Source organism: Ascidia mentula, chromosome 3 (genome assembly GCF_947561715.1).
Source record: "Ascidia mentula chromosome 3, kaAscMent1.1, whole genome shotgun sequence".
Taxonomy (NCBI): domain Eukaryota; kingdom Metazoa; phylum Chordata; class Ascidiacea; order Phlebobranchia; family Ascidiidae; genus Ascidia; species Ascidia mentula.
The window spans coordinates 180,689-200,806 of NC_138568.1; the positions used below are offsets into that span (position 1 = coordinate 180,689).

The window sequence follows — 20,118 nt, forward strand, 5'->3', positions numbered from 1 at the left end:
ATATACCAAGTAACCTTTTTTCATTTGTGCGATGTTATGTGCAAGATATGTTATTCACATGAGCAAGTACGCGAAAACAAACCCGACCTTTACATAATGTGTTAATTTTCTGAGCAATGTTTCTGGACTTCATACTTGCATAAAACTAAATGGTCGTTTACTGTCTGAATTGTGAAAGTAATTTGTCATGTTTGTTTTATCTTTTCGCTTTGCTCCCTTTTCCTTATGTGTGAATCGTGTCCTCTACTGTGGTAGCATGTGTGTGTTTGTAAGGTTTTACCCCACCAGCAAACCGTTGAACCCGAATAAACAGTTTATTATCAGGCTGTGGGAATAAATATTCATCACCTAAATTTATTCGGTAATTTCACATAAAAACTTTCTCCAAAAGTGACGTTGAGTTAAATTGGAAAAAAAACAAATTGAATAAAATTACAAATGGTTGAAACAGTGACATGTTTCGAAGATGGCGGCCAACTCATGGTGATTATTATTCGCATTTTAAACAAAGTTTTGCTTGAGAAGTGACAGCGAGTGCACATTCCGTACAGAAACGGAGAAAAAGGTTTGCGCTGGTTATGTAACAAGTAAGATGTGCTACAAAAAGATTTTTGCAGTTGGTTTCGTCTGCTGCGGAAAGAGGGATTCGTTGCTGCCCGAACGCCGGCGACTGACCTAATTTTTATTACTTTGTTTATTTTAAATATTTCAAGAGATTAGTTTGATGAAATGTATTTGGTTAAATGAGAGGCAGGAATTGTCAAACAACTTCTTCTAGTTGTTTGAACCGATCAGAATCAATTTGTTCAGCGTCAATTTTCATCCGCACTTCAACTTTTACTCAATCAGAGTCCACACCAGTTGATTATTTTTTATTCATGTACGCCGTAGTTTTTCACACGTAACAATAAGAACTGATACAAACATTAACCTTGGAAGCTTTCATAACGGTTCATGATTTCTCATAAGTTTGCGATCTTAGTGCTTTGGACTGGGAGTTAAGTTTGACCGAAGTTTTTCTTGAAACCAAATCCGAACTGAGCTGACACCAGGCAGAAACAACACGTCACGGTCCAGTGAATACAACCGCTCATCGCATGAGCGAACATTGTTAATCCAACGAAGCCTCTCTAGAGGTCAGCGAGTTTCTGTAAGGATCAGAAACTTCAACAAACCAATAAAAGTGCAGTTTAAGTCATGCGATTAAAACACAAAAATTTTAAGAAACAGAATTATCTTTCCGAAACTGGGATTCGAAACCTCGCAGTCAAACCTCGTACAAGAGTGAGGTTGGATTCAAAATAATAAAAAAAAAACAATTAAATAAAAACATACAAGTTTTCTGTTTAAATAATGTCAACTTATGGAAGAAAGTCCTTTAGATTTGTAAGCGAAGTTTTGAAATGACAGAACACCTCCTGCAAAGCACAGAGCGCGAACATTCCGTAGAGAACCGGAGAGAAAGGGCAGGGATTAAATTGTTTGGTTGGAAAGTCGTTTTAACGTCTGACGGAAAACATACTTTTGTTAATGGTCAAGAGAATATTTAAAAGCTGGTTTCATTTTTATGCTTAATTTCTTTTGTTGATTTTAAGCAGAAAGCACAAAGTCTGTATAAGAGTGAGTGGCAGCCAGAGATTGGGAATCAACTACATTTGCAAACATAGTTTTTAAATGTGAAAATTGATCTTATTAAATTGTTTAAAGTCGCATCTTCACCACGATTCAGGTTTAATGTGATGGATCTCTCCCCGAAAACCTTCACGGCTGCTGATTACGTAATATTCGCCACGATGTTGACAATTTCGACAGCTGTCGGGTTTTTCTTCGCTTTTAAAGACAGAAGGAAGCAAAACACAGAGGAATATTTGGTCGGAGGGAGGTAATGTCTCCTGTCTTTTCATACTTTAAACATTTTCAGTATCTTCAGTTTCTCTGTTGTTATTTACTCGCTGCCACGTCTTACCCATGTTTCGAAATATCGCATTGAAACCAAAACGCTCAAGTTGAGTGCGATGCACCTCCGAGCTTGTGGCCGACCCAAGTTTGACCTTCACGTGTATTTCCATGCAGGTCAATGAGTCCGTATCCAGTCGCATTTTCATTGTCAGTCGGTTTCATGTCAGCTGTTCTGGTTCTTGGAACCCCTGCTGAGATTTACAATTTCGGCACAATGTACACATGGTAAGTGGCGTGTGCATCGGTGCGGAACTCGTTCAACTTGTTACGTCATAGATAGGAACGAATTTTACGAAATCGAAAATAAACTCTGCAGGAATCCACGTCACAAAACAACAGTTATTTTCATAAAGGGTTATTCTTGGGTTTCTGATCAGCAATGTTGTGACAGCGGAAGCGTTCATACCAATCTTCTACAAGATGGAATTGACCAGTGTATACGAGGTGGGGGAGTTCGGCATTATTATGTATTAAGTCCAAACTCAAAAGTGGATTCCTTTGCTTTGTGACAACTTGGTGGTTAATATTTCTATCAGCGCCATCAAATTAACGAATTGAAAAGCGAACAAATGTGAAATGTGAGCAGACAAAGGTTTGTTCGGTTTCGCACGAGTTGGATTATTTGCGTTTTATCACAAATCACAAAAAGCGACACGCGATAAAAGAAATGTGGGAGGGGCGAACTGGGGGATTGGATCCGTTACTGGAGCCAAGCCCTTAAACACATTTTCATCCTGAGGTTATTGTTAAACGTGGTTGCCTGAGCACGAACAGCAAACATGGGAGCCAAGTTTATTTAAGGTTAAGTTGCAGAAATTCATTCATCGATTAACGAATAAAAAACCATGCCTCTGAACCGAGCTTGTCTCCGAGTTTCTCTGGTGGTTGAATTTCAGACCTTGTTGAAAACGCGATGACCGAAACCGATATTTCGTGGAAACAAAATCATTTTGCAAATCTACCTGGGCTGAAGTTTATCGGTGTGAAACATAGCCTAAAGCGTAAAATGCGAAACATTGAAATATTTCTACCGTGTAACGAAATGCAGATTATGGCCGACATTGGAACGAACTTTGTTAATTTTATCGCATTTTGCTCTTTTTTTTAAGGGGTCTCGCGCAAGAATACAAAGTGATTTAATTCCAGAATACACACCGTTTATCAAAACACAAGTTAAAACCTAAATCAGCATCAGTATCAGTAATATTGTGTGTTTTAACATGTTGAACTAAAAAACATATTTTTATGGAGATACAAATTTGAATCAGATCGTAAAACCACCTAGCTTTCTTATTAGAATGGGTATGTTGCAGCAGAGCAGAGTAGTTAACTTTATGTTTGTTTAGTATCTCGAATTTCGATTCAACCGCGTGGTTCGGTTGTTCGCCACCCTCCTCTACATGGCACAGACTGTACTTTACATCGGGATTGTAATTTACGCCCCAGCTCTAGCTCTAAACGCAGGTGACTTAACTTATTTCTTAAAAATCACACCAATGTTATTTGTTTTTAATCTTTTGTTGAATTAACAAGACGCTGCTAACAATGACAACAAAATTACCAAAACAATATGTTATGGAAGATTGCATTACAAAATAAAAATAAGTACGAAATGATTTTGATTCCAGTGACCGGGTTCAACTTATGGGGGGCCGTCATTTCTACTGGTGCAATTTGTATTCTCTACAGTAGTTTGGTAAGAAATCCGCTTCCTTCGCACAAAGAGAGGTTTTAAAATACAGCGTTATTCTTTCTACCTCAGGGGGGTTTGAAAGCAGTAATTTGGACAGACGCCTTTCAAGCTGTTTTTATGCTTACCGGGTTCGTGTCAATCATCATACAAGGCAGTATCGCTTTGGGGGGCTTTGGGAACGTCATCAGGCGGTGTGAGGATGGAGGGAGGGCAATCTTGTTCAAGTGAGTGACGATGAGTGAAAATAAACCAGTGGTTGCTTCTCTTGGAACTCAAACAAGAAACCCAGGTGTTTTAATGTGTTGGAACCGTGAACTTCCGTGGAGAGATGCCACCGTTGTGTTCCAATTTATTTTTCTCTGTTATCGCAACCCAACGATATCGATAACTTCACTTACACACATACGATACATTTTCCGTGATAAAAACATTCGTTACTGTGACATCCCTCGTCGTGAAGGCGAAAAGTTGGCTTTAAGAACGATTGACAATAAAAAGTCGTTGAAAAAATTGAAACCCAGCATATTTTCCTTTTAGCTTCGATCTTGACCCAAGAGTCCGACATTCTTTCTGGTCAACCACCGTCGGCCTCTCAATTTTGGGACTTTCCCTATACGCGGTCAACCAAGGTCAAGTTCAACGTTACCTATCTTGTAAATCTGTCAAGGATGCTAAAAAGTATGCGTATTTCGCAATCAATGAAATAGTTTCTTGCCTTGATCAGCAACATTTTCAGGGCGATCTTACTGAACTGGATTGGTTTGCTTCTGCTCAACGGATTCGCCGTAATGTGTGGAATGGTGATGTTCGCTTACTACAAAGATTGTGATCCGATATCGCTGAAAATCGTGAAAAAGACAGATCAGGTGAGGTACCTTCTTAACCGCATGAATAAAAGTTGTGCAGGTTGCATCACAAGTGACGTCATGGTCATGCTTCAGTGATCTCTTCCGTAACAACTTGTTTTCCAGCTCCTCCCTTTCATGGTTTTGGATATTTTTCAATCCAACCCAGGGATGCCAGGGATATTTCTGACATGCGTTTACTCGGGAAGTTTGAGGTGAAAATATGTTGTTTTTGGGTGGTTATGAAATTCCAACACAAATCGTGTTCCCACAGCACGGTTTCAACTGCAATCACAGGACTGTCCACGGTGACAGTTCAAGATTTTCTCAGACCTTGGTTCAAATGGACGGAGGCTAAATTCGTGTGGGTCTCACGAGGTTTGTTATATGTAAGGCCCAATTATGACGTTTCAGGGGGGAATTACACCCTCCCCCGAGGTTAAAGAGATAAAGCTGTTTATTGGAAAAATATGTTTTCTCTAAAAGTAAATAGTAACAAATAAAATCCATTTATGCACGGAGTCTGGCTGTCGACAAAATATAAAAATCATGCGTAAAACTTTCAGGCCTGATTGTTGTTTACGGAATAATCTGCATTCTCTTCGCCTATCTTACGTCACAATTGGGAGGACTTCTTCAAGCCGCCATCAGCGTGTTGGGGTTGGTGGGGGGTCCCCTGGTGGGGATTTACTCCCTGGGGATGTTATTTCCATTCGTAAATTCAGCTGTAAGTGGGTGAATATTTTGCTGTTGTTCGTTTGTGTTTTGTTGCGGGTAAAAGTGTTTTTTTGCTGAAGTCGATTGTTGCTTGTATGTGGGCATGATATCTATGTAACGTCTTCGTATGTAAAGTTGTTTTAAACCAGATATAAATTCCACCTTGAGTTTACATTCGGTTTCCTTCCAAGTCGATTTATATGAGATTGTTACAGGGAGCTATGGCTGGTTCGGTAACCGGACTCGTCATTAATATCTTCATATTCGTCGGGTCCAAATCCTATCCTCCGCCCCCTGAATACAGACAACTTCTACAATTCTCAACATCATTATGTCCCAATGTGACGTCAATAAATATTAGCACTGTGACGTCACCCGCTACAATTGCGACATCTGCAATTACCACCAGTACGGCCATGAGCACAGATCGCCCTCCGGTGGCTGATTTATACGCGATGTCTTACCTGTATTACCCATTATTGGGCTGGTGTATAACGCTGGTCGTGGGCATCATCGTCAGCTTTGCTACTTGTAAGTTGACTGGGGTTTATCAATGGAGGTCAGTGCGGCAACCTCAACACATAACAATGTTAAAACTTAAGTTGGAAATGTGGCCTCAAATCAACTTTTTACTCACAGGTGGGCATAGAAATCGTAAGAAGGTCGACCCGAGACTCATTCACCCATTCTTTGATCACGTGATATTTTCCTGGCTCCCTATTGGTGCGCGAAAAGCGTGTCGGTGTGGAGTGGATTACACCGGAGAAGATGAGAGGAACAGAAAGACGAATGAGCCGGAACTTAAAGTTCAGACCAACGATAATCCTGCCTATATCTACGACGAGTCCGGAAAATTATAAAAGTTTCGTGTGAAGAAATAACGGTCAAACCCCATTAGCAAGGAATCTTACCGGACATAAAGTAACAAACCCAATACACCTTCCGTCCTTATTGTTGTTTTCCACACAATTTATCTAGGGCGCGGGGATTTTTTTGCTGTATAATCTTGCTTCAGTGACGTAACAATCACTTGCCAAGCACTAATGTTCGTGCGCAAGCGATATATTAACATGCACCGGTGTGTAAACCGCAATTAACGACCTCTTATATCATGACTGGAATAAATTGTTTGTTGAGGTTTATTCCACCGTGTATTTATTAACTCGACAGGAAACGAACAAAACATCACACACAATGATGTCACACATCATAAACTTGATGATGTCCCACGATTTTCAAGTTTATTTCAAACAATGTTCATTATGACAAGCAATAGGTTTGTTCACACACTGGTATTCTGTATTAAAGCCAGGTTCGAACTTATTCCAAAACAGCGAAAGTTTATTTATCATTCAATGATTGAATGAAGTTATCAAGGTCGTATTCATCGTCATACTGGTTTTGATCCCACAAATCATCCAGACTTTCCATCATAGCTCGCAAACCCCTACTTTGTGATTTACCATCAGCAGTTTGGCCAAACTTGCCAGATATCTGTGAGGAAATATTTCAGGTTGTTCAATAAAATCACTGCGTATGATCAACACAACCTGCTCCGTACAAAACATACCAACTTACTTTGTTAACATTGAAGAGATCAAGAACCTGCCCCGTCCCCATGCTCTGTAACCCCCTGTTATCTTCGCTCACCACAGTGTTGGCAATGCTAAGTTTAAACTTCTGCAAACCCAGTATTTTTTCCTCCATCGTACCACGTGTGATTAACCTGTAAACATTCACCACCTTCTTCTGTCCAATCCGATGAGCTCGGTCCATCGCCTGATAGTAGATTGTGACGTAACAAACCGTTTTTTTAGTTGACATAAACAACCTCAACGAATTTATGACTGGTGACAATGACCAATGCGTGATGTCACAAAAACTAAGCTGGGGCCATTGTTGAAAATATACGACGTCACAAATCTTAAATATATAGGACTTTTGAATAATCTTAAAAGCAGTTGTTGATTCACTGGAGACCGACAAAGAGTTGTTAGAAAAGATTCGGTCTAGTGTAACTACAGCCTGTTTGTTCGTTGAAAACTAACCTGCAAATCTACCATCGGATTCCAGTCATGTTCCACAAACACCACCGTATCTGCACCGGTTAAATTCAAACCAAGCCCCCCAACCTTGGTTGTAAGCAACAGAACGTCTATGGACGGATCGTTGTTGAACCTGCGATGAAGTCATAAAAACAATCAACTTTCCATAAAGCTGTTTCCAGTTTAAGCAATCTACAATGTACTTTGAAGAATGTTCTGCTTTTTTATCTTCGGCAAAATTTACCTTGAAACGATGGAGAATCTTTGATTTGCGGGAATTCCCCCATCCAATCTTAAATAAGTGACTGAAGGCATCAAGCTAACGAACAAATCCTTCTGTATAATATCTAACATGTTCCTGTGTTGGCAGAATATTAATGCTCGATGTTGACCAACCACCGTTTCCTCACCGTCACCACTTGGTGGCACTGCAAACAATATGTGAAATTTCGTATTTGACAATAAAATATACAAGGAATGAACACAAAGTAAGTGTTTAATTTGCATAAAACAACAATAATATATTCTGTAATATTTAGTAAACAAAATTTGCGTTACCTCCAATTCCACAATCCAACAACAGTTGTTTCAAGGAAGGAAGCTTTGCGGCATGTTTGATGTCATGTAATGAACTAGCTGATGATTTTAGCTGAGTCATAAACCTCTTGTAGTGAGGATGACTCGGGGAAAGTACAAAGGAGGGATGATTACAAACTTTCTGGAGATATTGCAGAGCCTGAAGAAAAAAATCTGTTTGACAATTTTTCATAATCTGAATGTGACGACATCTTTAAAATCTCCCCCAAGTTTGAACAACAGACAACCTTAACATACCTGAAAAACATGGCAAGCATCTTTCGTGACAACTTTTTGATCAGATTCATCATCGACTTTGTTGATCGACGCTTCCGCATCTTTCTTTGCTTGAGTTTTTGCAAAATCTTCATAAAGTTGAAGCTGAAAAAATATCGGAAAGTAAAAAAAACTCTCAACGTTTATTTATTAAAATGTTATATGCGCAAAAGAGCCATAATAGTCAATGAGAGCTGCAGCTTTTAATAAAATGGTTATGAAACAATTTTTAAATTTTTGCAAAGAAGATTATATTAATATTGTGAGACGAGAGTGCACCTGGAGTGGGCTGAGATCACAATAATAATCCTGGATGATCTTCGGGGGAAGATCTTTGAGAACGTCCTCCTTCATTCTACGAAGCATGAACGGCAAAACCTGACGATGCAGAGATTCCATGGCAACGATACCTACAAATAAAAGTTAACTGATTTAAAGTTTCAGAACACGGGATCAACTAATTGAAAACATGGAAAATGAAAACCAATAACAAATTGCTGGGCAGTTGGCATATTCTGTGTTCCCGTAATTAAGAGTTATAAATATTGTTTTGTTCAAACACAGCTAGACATGCGTGGCCGTTCTGTCACATGCACAGATGTTAATAATTAAACCCGTGGGGAATTGAACAAACTCATTGTTTTGCAACACATAACTGTCGTGTACATACGGTCAGCTGTCTAGTTTCACATGATGTATGGATAAAGTTATCAACAACTGGGTTACGCAGGTGTTGGAAAAACAAGAAAGAATTCCATAAATTTAATATTCAGCTGTCGCAGAACAAAAAACTTTATCCCAGTAATTTATCAGATGTGTGACAGAGAAGCTATATTTGTGTTTTACAATAAGTCGGGTTTTGCTTCAAAACAATTATGTGAAGGTGTTTCAGATGATATTTAGGTCACAATGAACACGAGTTTCAACATAATAATTTCACTTCTGCAACTTGTGGTGTGCGTTGTTCACGGACAACCTTACAATGGGAAGGACGACAATTGGGTGTTGGAGGAATTGAAAGTGAGAAGTTCTGACGAGGGGAGCGGAAATGACGGAGGGGTGGGGGGTTTTTGTTTAAAATTTACTAGATTATTCCTGGTTTTGGGCAATTTTACAAAATAAATATTTTACAGAATCACGATTTAGTTCCTGACCAACTTGGAACTGTTGAAATCCTTGCAATAATCATCGGAAGTATTATTGTTTTGGGAATTGTAATTTTGCTTGGATCATGTGCGTGGCACAAGGTTGGTGAACATTAGTTTGCCGATGATATCTTGCCTTAACTTATTGTTTCAATGCTAGGCTCGAACGAGAGGGGGGTCAGGGTTTAACAATCTGCCAATGAACGAAGACGACAGTGCTTTAAACATGGTCAACTACGATGATCTCAGTATTCAGAATGCCACACTCTCGATGGATTTTACAAATGACTCCACAACCCCAACAGAAAGTGACACATGAAGTTCTTGGGTTTGAAAGTTACTCAAGTTCTTTTCACACCTTTTTAACTTCAGCATTTATTTTTTCCTCAAATGTTTGTTCTAACTTTACCCTCAATGCACATTCCAACGTTTATTTTAAAACTCTTTTCTGGTTATTTGGTTTTAAGTTTTCATTAAGCAGTAACAAGAACAATGTGAGCATCAACACCAGTGAACTTCTGTGGAAGCTTCGTAATATTGTGCAATAAACCGAACTGTGTTTTAAGCGTTTAAGTTCTTAGATGAAAACAATGTTAACTGTGACAATACAATTTTGTAAACATATTATGAGTTCCAAGATTTGTAAACAGATATTTAAGATCATTATGTCAAACAAGTTGAATCAGAATTTTTTTACCTTCTTCTTGTTCTTTTGATGAATTTTTTGCATCACGACTTGCAACAATTGGTTTCGTAAATCTAACGTTAAATTCTTGTTCAGAACCAAGAAATCCAGGAATGAGAAAATCAAACAAAGACCATAATTCCAGAACACTGTTCTGTGATGTAACAAAGAGATTTGTGTCAAAAAAACTCATTATTTCTAGAGTGAAAAGATATTTTTGACAATATTTGGTTTAAACCTGTATGGGAGTTCCAGTGAGAATCAACCTGTGTTTTGAAACAAGAGTTTTAACGCATTGAGATATTTTACTTTTTCCATTTTTTATCGCATGACCTTCATCAAGGACACAATAATTCCATTTCAGTTTGCTTTGTGACAAAAAAAAGAAATGTCAATTTTCAAGAAACTAAATTTTACTGACTGCAAATCTTACTTGAAAAATGTGATGTCATTTCTAATGACCTCATACGATGCAACAATCAAGTCATGTGACTTCACTTGATCTTGAAGCCTAGTGAAAAAGAAAATGCAGAAGTTTTAAATTTTTCTTTGGTTATGAAAGTTGAACCTTGCTCGATCTTGTGGGTTTCCTGCATATTGCAACGGACGCAAAACATCACAAAACTTGCTCACTTCCTCCACCCAGTGACCAGTTAGTGTCGGAGGGCAAACAACCAAAGATTTGATTTGTTTCTAAAACATATATATAATCTGTAGATATAATGCTATTCTTGCTGTAAGGCTTAGAAATTTTAAAAAACTGTTTTTCTGGAAAAAGCCATGAGATTTTTTATTCCAACTAACGTTTCGTCTACCATCCGACAAGACTTCTATTTGATCTATGGATGTAAGTCATCAAAAACTTTTAACAGTCGATACCTTTCCATTCTGCTGTTCATAGAAATGATCGGACGCAATTATACAAATTGTCTGCAGTGTTTTTCCGAGTCCCATGTCGTCGCATAATATCCCGTGTAACTTGTAACGGTTCAAAAAGGCCAACCACTTCACTCCATCCTGGCAAGAAAGAAACTATCTTGTAGAAGTTTTAAAACAAATTGCAACAGGGATTCTTTTTATCAAAAATGTATGAAGGTCACATGCTTCCAACTAGTGATGTCTTGCGACGGATATCGACCAATTTTCAATACCCGGACCCGGCCGGAAAATAAACTTAATTTTACCGGATAATTGGGAAAGCATATTTGTCCTAAAAGCGGACAAACATTTCGCAAATTACTCGTTTTTGGGACCCAGTCTGTTATACTCGCCGACGTAAGATTTTTCTGTTGTTTGTTATTAAGGTTTTTCGTGACATGTTATACCATATTAATAAATGCCCACGTTTATTTGTTTCACTCACGATAAGCTAACCTTAACATAGCATTCTGTTTGGCAATCAAACAATTTGCCATAATACACGAATCTGTGTTAACAAACTACAAGATCCAAATTATCTGGCCGGATTTGATTGATAACTATCTGGATCCGGCCGGCCCGGATAATTTGGAATTGGGAACATCCCTACTCCTGACACATCAAAATTCAGACAAGGTTATTGAAACAAATATTTTGTCTTAGGTCTGTACCTCCTGGTAGGATCTCAATGTTGCTTTAATATTGACTGGGATTTTGTAATCATCGAGCGAGTGGCAGTCGAACAATTGTTCCAGGAACCTTCTCTCTTCCACTTTCTTCTCAATCAAACTTTGAGGCATGTTTGGAGGATCGGGAATGCTTGTCTGAATTTAAATATTTTCATTCATTTCTTTACACATGGAAGTCAGTGTTGGAACATTTGAGAAAATACTCAAAAAATTCCAACTCATAAAAACTTTTCAAAGTTTTGTTCAACGGTTTCGTTTTATGCACAACCATGAAAAAAACATACAAGCATCATCACATTTATCAAATTCCCGTCAAACAAAACATTCCCAACATTTGCTACCTCAACAGGTATAAACTGTATAAGTTGTGCAAAGCAGTGAGTCGAAAGTAGTCGTATTTGTTTCTCGCAATCGCTCATCCTCCCTAGCAAAGGAACAATGAGCAGGACCGCGTAAGGCACGACACCGAGACCCATCACCTCAATCAAGTCTGAAACAAAACAGAAGTTTTCTTCATAAACCATATTTATGATGATGCACCTAATATTTTTAGACTCATGTTTTTTCACACCAAGCTAGATTTGTTGAAACAGTGGCAATCTGTATGCAGCTCACTGAAATCATATTATTCACTCCATGCTTATTTATATTTTTTAGTTTGGAAAGATTCTTTGGTAACAAGAAACGAATTTGGAGTAAATCAAGTTAACATCTCATTAATTAGTCGATTACTTGCGACCGCTTCAAGGGATCCTTTTCTCATCATAGCGTTATCAGTGTTGTCAAATTGTGGGGTGATCTGTTTAAAAAAAAACATAATAATTTCAACATTTTTAACATGTTTTAAAAGTTTTTGAACCTGTTCAACCACAACAGGCATGATTTTTTCCGGAATGTGAAAAGCAAAAGTAGCAAGACATCGCGACGACAAATATCTCACAGGGCTACAAGCATTCCATAAATTCGATACAATGCAAGGCAGTAGGGTGAGAATCTACAAAGATCACCAGTAAATTGTGAATTCTGTCACACAAATTAACATGGAGATTCACCTTTCTCATCAACATCTCATTGGATAACGTCGGAATAATGACCTCCAAAAGTGCAAGGGATTGGGATATTTCCTCATGGTTGCTATTGACAACCTGAGATCCACCAGTGTCACAACCTTGGGAGGAAAATTATGAAGATTGTGAATTGAAAGTTTGAAACAAAGCCAGTAAACATCATCAAAACAAACAAGAAACCTTGTAAAATTGATATTTTTGTCCACAACGAAGGAAGAACTTGAAACAAAGATTCCTGGTGAGTTTTGCAAATGGTTTGGATACATCGTTCCGCTCCATTGCTCGCCACTCTACAATTGACCTTCGACGAATAAACCACAAAATTTCAACTTCCATAGAAATAACAACACAACCAGGAATAAGTTTGAACATTATCCATGATAATTTAACATATTTCCCAAATTAAACTTACAGATTTGTCTGTGTTGTTGGTATCCATGGAAACCTTCTTCCTCTTCTTGCTGTTCACCTCGGATGCAGATGACTCCTGTTGCCGTAGCAATGTGATTATTGCATCACAATCAAGTTGGTTTGGTCGGAGGCCACATGTTTCTAAAACTTGGTCTAAAAATAATGAATATTTCAGCATTGTCCTAAAAAATTTAAAAAAACATTGTTTCCCACCTGAAAATTCCAACTTTATTGATGCAGTGGTAGGACATCTAGTGGTAAAAGATGTAAGCGATGTGCAAAGATTGCGGACGAGTTTAGTGTTCGGACATGGTTGGCGTGAAACACAAAGACCAAGAAGTTTGCTCAACGAAGCTGAAACTGACGATATAGTTGTTCCATTTTCTTCTGACTGAAATTAAAGGTTTATAATTTTCAAGGCAATGTTTGGCGTTTATCTCTGCTGCTCAATCAAACAATTTCAACAAGTGTGGATTTAATATCAATAGATTAATAAGACTTTTCCAGCAACACAGTGGCAGTTTCATGACAAACAATTGATCGTTTTGTTAACAATTACTCTGAATAACAAACAACACCTTTATGGCCTCCATCAATGGTTTAATCACAGGATTGAGTTTTTCTGGCAAATCCCAAACTTTGTCATGGGAGGTAGCAGCGAGAATAATTGCTTGCGAGATGTACGATTTCACTCGACAATCCAGGGTCAATTGGGTCTGCATTGATTCTTCTGATAGTTTTCGCAACAGATTACACTGATTCAGTAATTCTGACAATTTATAAATTATTTTAAAAACTTTGCCATAATGTAGGAAGAAATTTTTTATCAGAACCTATTTTAAAAGTAAACAATGGACAAAAAATGTTAACAATTAATTTGAAAGGGTTTCAACAAATTTACAATAGAACACATTTTTCAACCTAGAATTATGACATCATTAGGAATAAACCAGTTGTATGCAGGGGCGTATCCAGGAATTTTTAAAGGGGGGGTCCAAATTTTGGAATTCCCCGATTTTCAAGTACAAACTAAGTATAAACTATTGTGGGCGAGAATCGCAAAATACGAACGCCGGTGTTCGCGCCAATCGTCACATAAACGGTGGCTTTCTGGCCTGGCTTGCGCAATTGTGTAACGCTATGGAAAGTTTAACAACTAAACTAATTGACTATCACGCAAATAAACCGCTTGTCATTACAACGTGGCCACTGAAAAACGACGTTTCGTCCATGAACTGACGAAAAATGACACTTGTTTCGTAACAATGCAACATGTTTGGTAACAATGCCAAGTGTTCGGTAACGATGCTCCCTGTTTGGAAACAATGGCGAATGCAACACGATGCGGTTTTTAGGTCAACGTCAAAGAAAATTTCTGGTTTTCACGCGGATTTTGACAAAAAATAAAGTGGCGTCTGTTTAGTTATCAAAAAAGACTAAAATATTTTACAAAAGGGGGGGTTCCGGACCCCTCGGACCCCCCCCTGGATACGCCCATGGTTGTATGACATCATTAGGAATAAACCAGTTGTATGACATCATTAGGAATAAAACAATTGTACCTTCATCTGGCTTCGGAACAATTGATGGAAAAACATCTGAACAAAAATGAAAAACTTCCTCAAATGTGTAACTTGTCTTTGACGGGAAAGCCTAGAAATACCAAACAACTGCTTAAAACATGAAAAGCATTTTGATCATTGAGTACAAATATTAGAAAAGTTTTAAATTCTAGTTTTTATTCCTTATCAATTTTTTTTTACTTGTAATTTTTTGATTCCTCTATTTGAGAGAGAAGTTAGAAGAGCTTTCATGTCAGATTGAACTTGGACAAATTTCACAGTTATTTCGCTGAAATATAAATTTTCTACATGGGCTATTGTTGCCATCTTGTGCAAATCCTTTGATATTTCAGTGGAAAAAGTCTGAAAAAAATAATTACAATTATTCTTGACAAAGTCACCAAACTCAAACATCGAAAAAATATTATACAATATTTCAGTCCCTACAAAATTATTAACTTTAAAAACTAAAAACCTTTTTCGATGTTAAACATTCTTTCCACCATCCATAAATTGCCATGGCAACAACAATACGTTGCAAAGCAGATTGTGATGTCATGAAGTGGCAAAATTGTTTTTCAATCAGGGAACAAAGTTGCTCTGTATCTACCTCTGGTGGACCATCTGATGTAACTCGGCAACATAAAGCTCCGATCATTCTGTGGAAACAGACTTTATGTGAAATGTTCTTTGAAGTTTAACAAACGTTCCAATGATGTCATGTTTACCGAGTAATTGTTTCCCTGGTTTCCGTGACATGTTCGGCATATGTCACTCCACCTCTAGAGGGCAAAAATGCTGATGAAGTGCCACCGAAGAATTTTTGCTGGTTGTACGCAGAACCTGCACCACACTGTGGACAAACATCAGGTCACCAACTTGGCATCAAAATTTCATCCATTCAAATTTTGACAAAAACAAAGCAATCAAATAAAACCCTACATACACTAGATGGTGCTGTTGATTGCTCAAGCATCGTTGAATCGAAAGGAACTCTCATAGGTTGGCATGACAACACCATCCACAAAGGGAATTGTTGGAAGAGATGAAGGAGGGATGAGTGACCGCATCCCCGCATCATCACCATGAAAACCTTCAAGTCAGAAACTTGAGACAGAAGGTTTGGGATTTGTTTTAATTTACCTTCGCAGCGAGGTCACGGATAGTTGCCTTCACTTCAAGCAACACTGATTTAAACAGATTTGATAAAATATTGACACAAACTTGTGGGTGGCAGTTGATGCGATCCTGTTCAATTATAAGGATTAGTTGAGTGGGAGAAAGCAGGTTTTATGAGAAATTACTTCTGATAAGTTTGAAATAATCATAACTTCCATTGTATGGAGTGAAGCTTGTCGTACATCACATGATGTGTGATGGAAGAATGGAATTAATCGCTCAACCAACCTTTCGCCATCTTGCAAGTTGCTGGAAACAAAATGATTTGTCTTAAATAAAGTCTTATAAGGATAATCACATACAAATATCTCAAAATGAAAGCAACATGTTTTTTTTAGAATTTAAAAATAGTAAATCTTGTTTTTAATATAAGGTTCCCATTCATAATAATTGGTGGTTGAATGCCTCGTGATCGCGACACAAGATCAGTATTAAATAACTCTACACATAATATTAAAACCCAAATCAAAAAAAATATAAAAAATGTAGTTGATATGGTAATCTCACCTGACTCTGCCAGGTGGAAGCGTCGTGATAATTCGAGACAGAAGCAGCATGACAGACTGCGTCGATGCAGTCAACTCATCATAACTTTTTAACGATTCCCATAATATTGTGAGCAATACTTTGAGCTGGGAATAAGAAAACCTCATGAAAATGTGCAGAAATATGATTTGCAAAAATTTATCAAGGGTTGGGAAATCCTTCTAGCCAAACTAGCTTTGGTTAATTTTGATGGCATTTTTTTTTTTTTATTCAAACAAACAATTTGGTTATTTACATAAAACCATGTAATTTTGTGAAATTAAATAGAAGAACAGTAACAGATATTACATGATTTTAATGCAAATTATTTTATTCTTGTATTTCTGATGGATCATCAACGTATGACGGAACCACACTTTATGTTTCAAAAAATCCCTCCTACATTCTCTTCATTGGCGTCGCTGATGAGAAGTTGAGTTAAAGGGAAAAGAGTTTTTGCCGAGACACTTTTGACGTCGCCATCGTTGTCCTTCAAGCCCCGAAGTATTGTCGGAAAACAAGCTGGAAGAAGATTTCTTTGCAGATCCTGCATTATATGGTTTGCACACAAGGTAAAGAAGTTTCAGATAAAGAAGTTTATCACCTGTCGCACTGCTACAATGTACTGCAAAGTTAGCATGCAACTCTGTCTCAACTCCCATTCCTGTTGCTCAAAAAGTTGCAAAAGTATTTTCACAGTTTCTGAAACCAACAGTGTTGTATTCTTATGGTAGGAACCAGTTTATGTGTACAAGCATTGTGGGAATATATTGGAAACATGCACCAGGAATGCAAACATAACAAACTATGGCATGGAGTAATTTCGCAGGCAAAGTATTTACACAAGAACAAAACTGAAAAAACGTCAGAATTAAATCTTACCACAAACATGTTTTTCCTCAAGTAAACTTGCCACAATGCTGAGAGTTTGAGCGCAAGATTCTCGAACTGGTGCCGTCACCTGTTGCGAAAAAGCATGCGTTTTGAAACAACTTTGTTTGGGAAAAAATTTCACCCACCTGATCTGAAATATAATCTGCAAATCTGTCAAGCGTGATGACACAAAGTAACCTCACAGCCAGATCACTCAACCAAGACTGATGACACAGCTGTAGTTCAACTGATGTCATGCCACGCCCCTTGCCACACCCCTCTCCATGCTTTTTGATGATTTCCCTCAAAGCCAGACAGGCTCCATGTCTCAATTCCCATGTGTGTGAAAACAACAAGTTCATTAATTCCTCACAAATCCAATCAAAAGGCCAAAACATCCACTGCAGATAAACATTTTAAAACAGTTTCCAATTCAATTTATGACAATAGATTAGTTTTAATGACACCAGTTATATCAGCAAAAGATGGACACAAACCTCATCAGGATTTGGTGAATGTGGAGGAACATTTTCAGGCAGGATTTCAGATCGCTCGACCGAAGGTTTGTCTTTTGCTGATTTACTTTTCTTTGAGGGTTGAGATTCGTTTCCATCACTTTCTCTTTGATTGAAAAATATTCAAACACCCGTTGGATAAGAAAACAGTCATAAATATCCCCGTAACAAAGGTCCAAACGCAACCAATAAAACTAAAAATATTGAGGAACTTACTGTTTTCTCTTCTGTTGTTTAATAAGAAACCTTGCTTTTCGCTTCGCCCGATTTTTTTCTCGGCTGCTCATTCCATCTGTTATTTGTGACATCACAGTGGCACAAGACTAAAATTCAAAGTAACCCCATAACAATCACAACCACTGTAGGTTTACATATATATCTCCTAAACTTTTACCTCTTTAAATGTTGATTGTGGTTCATCTTCTTGTTTGTGGACGGTCAAGTCTTCATCTCTGTTTAAAAATGTTACAAAGTTAAAATTTTTCGGTAAACAATTTTCTGAATGCTTGTTTTTAAAGTTTAGGGTTAACTTTACCAACAGTGTTACATGTTTTATTGAAACCATTTCAAAATATTGAAGATATAAAAACCTTTGCACTTACTTAAACAAATCATCAGATGAGACACCTAGTGATGAATCACCTCCAATGGTGAGTCCCAATCTCTTCTCCAGCATCTTTCTCTGCTTCTTCATGTGTTCTTTGGGATCTGAATGCAAACCAACAACAAATGAAACATAATTTGAAAACAGGTGGACTTTTATGCAGCAGATTGTTAACTCATGCTCAGTATCACAAGTTTATGGTTTCAGTTATTGCCCAGCCATTAACTCAGTATTGTAAGAAGCCACGAACCCGCATGTTCTTGTGTGGGTTTGTATTCGTCGCCGGATGAGCCAAGCAGAAGTTGAGACCGACTTAAAACTCGCTCAACCTCAAACTGAGAAAGTTTAAGCTTCTCTTCACAAACTTCACAAAAGTTTCCTTCTGAGAAGTTGGGAATTAGGCATCAAGACAATCGAAAGCTGACTGTTTGAACAAACCTTGTTTAACTTCTGGTTTTGGATTAAACTCTCCAACCTCATCTATTACAGCTTTTATCGCTTCTGCCGATGCAATTCGAGTTGTCCATTCAGTGTTTCCAACATAATGAAGCAGCTTTACAAAATATCTATATATTAATTAAACTAAGATCAACACTAACATAAAATTTCTATGCACGTTGAAAGTAACATTCTTTATTGGCAAACCCTAGAACTGGATATCGCCAAGATTTGAGAGACCAGAGTTAACTTGAAAATACTAAAATGCCACCAATTTTATTCAGTTTTCACTGACCTTGGCCAGAAGGTTGTTAAGCTCATGTGGATATTTTTTTTGCACATTTCCTAATTGCTTGGCAGCAGCTCTCCTTGTGATTGGACTGGCTCCATTTTCCAGCAATGTAAACACTCTGTCCAAACGACTGAAACGAGAGACACACCCTAAATTTTCATAAACAACGGATTGTTTATTTATGATGAGACACAAAAATAATTAGCTGATTACTTGTGGGTTACAGTGTATTCTGTAAAGCCTACGAATTCATAATAAAAACTTTGTTTACAGTGTTTGTGTACAATTGTTACTGAAATGTGTGGTCAGAAGCCAGCAGTCCTCATGTGTTTTGCTTTACCTTATTGATGAAGACTTTCCAGTGGCCATATCACGTGACGAACTCTGAACAGTAGAAGGTCGCGATCAAAGATTCTCCTGTTTTGTAAACAAACCAAAAACATACCTTTACTCACAAAACAACAAATGTTTGCCGACTTTCAAACATTTGAGTTTATCAATAATACCAACATAGCATTGTTAAATATGGAAAGCAAGAAGAAAAACCACCAAACTCACGGTTTTCGCACACCGCCATAGCGATCCGCCTACTTCGGCAGCCAAACACCGAATGTTTTTATACTTGGTGCCATGTTCCTTATATCACGTGCTCTTGTCCAACAAACCGTTCTCATTGGGCAGGATTTGATCGCACACAATGGGTAGCAAATACACCGTAAACTTTTATAAAATACAAGTTACGTAAACTATGACATTATTTGTGCATTCTCCACGCAAATCTAAACTATTTTAAACCTTTCTTCTTTGTGCTTATGTGCCACGAAGGTAACAATATTACAAGAAATGTACATTGACTTTACCCATTGTAATTCTACCGGAAACACCTGATTTTGTAGGCGGCACGTACTATGCGACCATTTCAATCATATGGAAAAAATTTAAAGCCACTAAAATTAGCTAGTTTTAAATTATAAAATTGATCTACTAGCCAAAATGCTGCAAATACAAAACACGAATCAAAAATGTCGTTCTTTTTTCAACATTCATTACTATGAAAATGCAAAAAAGTGCAGCTTTTTGCAGAAATTTGCACGCAAAACTGAT

At 37.7% G+C, this 20,118-nt stretch overlaps 2 protein-coding genes across 2 annotated transcripts; one reads left to right on the forward strand and one right to left on the reverse strand.

Annotated features, from left to right (window-relative positions):
• The first annotated feature begins 1,229 nt into the window (after window positions 1–1,229).
• Window positions 1,230–6,347, forward strand: LOC145895361 (sodium-coupled monocarboxylate transporter 1-like). The gene is made up of 13 exons (XM_082984156.1): window positions 1,230–1,882; window positions 2,074–2,184; window positions 2,313–2,403; window positions 3,306–3,423; window positions 3,588–3,655; window positions 3,722–3,876; window positions 4,190–4,330; window positions 4,389–4,518; window positions 4,624–4,712; window positions 4,772–4,875; window positions 5,064–5,224; window positions 5,430–5,745; window positions 5,854–6,347. Exons 1-13 carry the CDS (start codon window positions 1,740–1,742, stop codon window positions 6,072–6,074), a joined length of 1,848 nt encoding a protein of 615 aa, XP_082840282.1. The 5' UTR covers window positions 1,230–1,739; the 3' UTR covers window positions 6,075–6,347.
• On the reverse strand, window positions 6,346–19,726 carry LOC145895362 (TATA-binding protein-associated factor 172-like). Its single transcript, XM_082984158.1, has 42 exons — window positions 19,573–19,726; window positions 19,355–19,431; window positions 19,018–19,144; window positions 18,723–18,837; window positions 18,535–18,666; window positions 18,283–18,388; window positions 18,075–18,132; window positions 17,897–18,003; window positions 17,663–17,786; window positions 17,312–17,566; window positions 17,175–17,253; window positions 16,897–16,994; window positions 16,696–16,839; window positions 16,275–16,399; window positions 15,893–16,016; window positions 15,732–15,836; window positions 15,537–15,681; window positions 15,317–15,431; window positions 15,064–15,247; window positions 14,790–14,951; window positions 14,589–14,679; window positions 13,605–13,795; window positions 13,240–13,417; window positions 13,028–13,179; window positions 12,796–12,916; window positions 12,601–12,716; window positions 12,408–12,542; window positions 12,281–12,347; window positions 11,890–12,038; window positions 11,531–11,683; window positions 10,812–10,958; window positions 10,510–10,634; window positions 10,375–10,452; window positions 10,180–10,309; window positions 9,954–10,095; window positions 8,391–8,521; window positions 8,094–8,216; window positions 7,818–7,995; window positions 7,504–7,687; window positions 7,263–7,392; window positions 6,793–6,993; window positions 6,346–6,708 (listed from the first exon to the last, which is right to left on the reverse strand). Exons 2-42 carry the CDS (start codon window positions 19,381–19,383, stop codon window positions 6,556–6,558), a joined length of 5,409 nt encoding a protein of 1,802 aa, XP_082840284.1. The 5' UTR covers window positions 19,384–19,431; window positions 19,573–19,726; the 3' UTR covers window positions 6,346–6,555.
• Window positions 19,727–20,118: the final 392 nt, after the last annotated feature.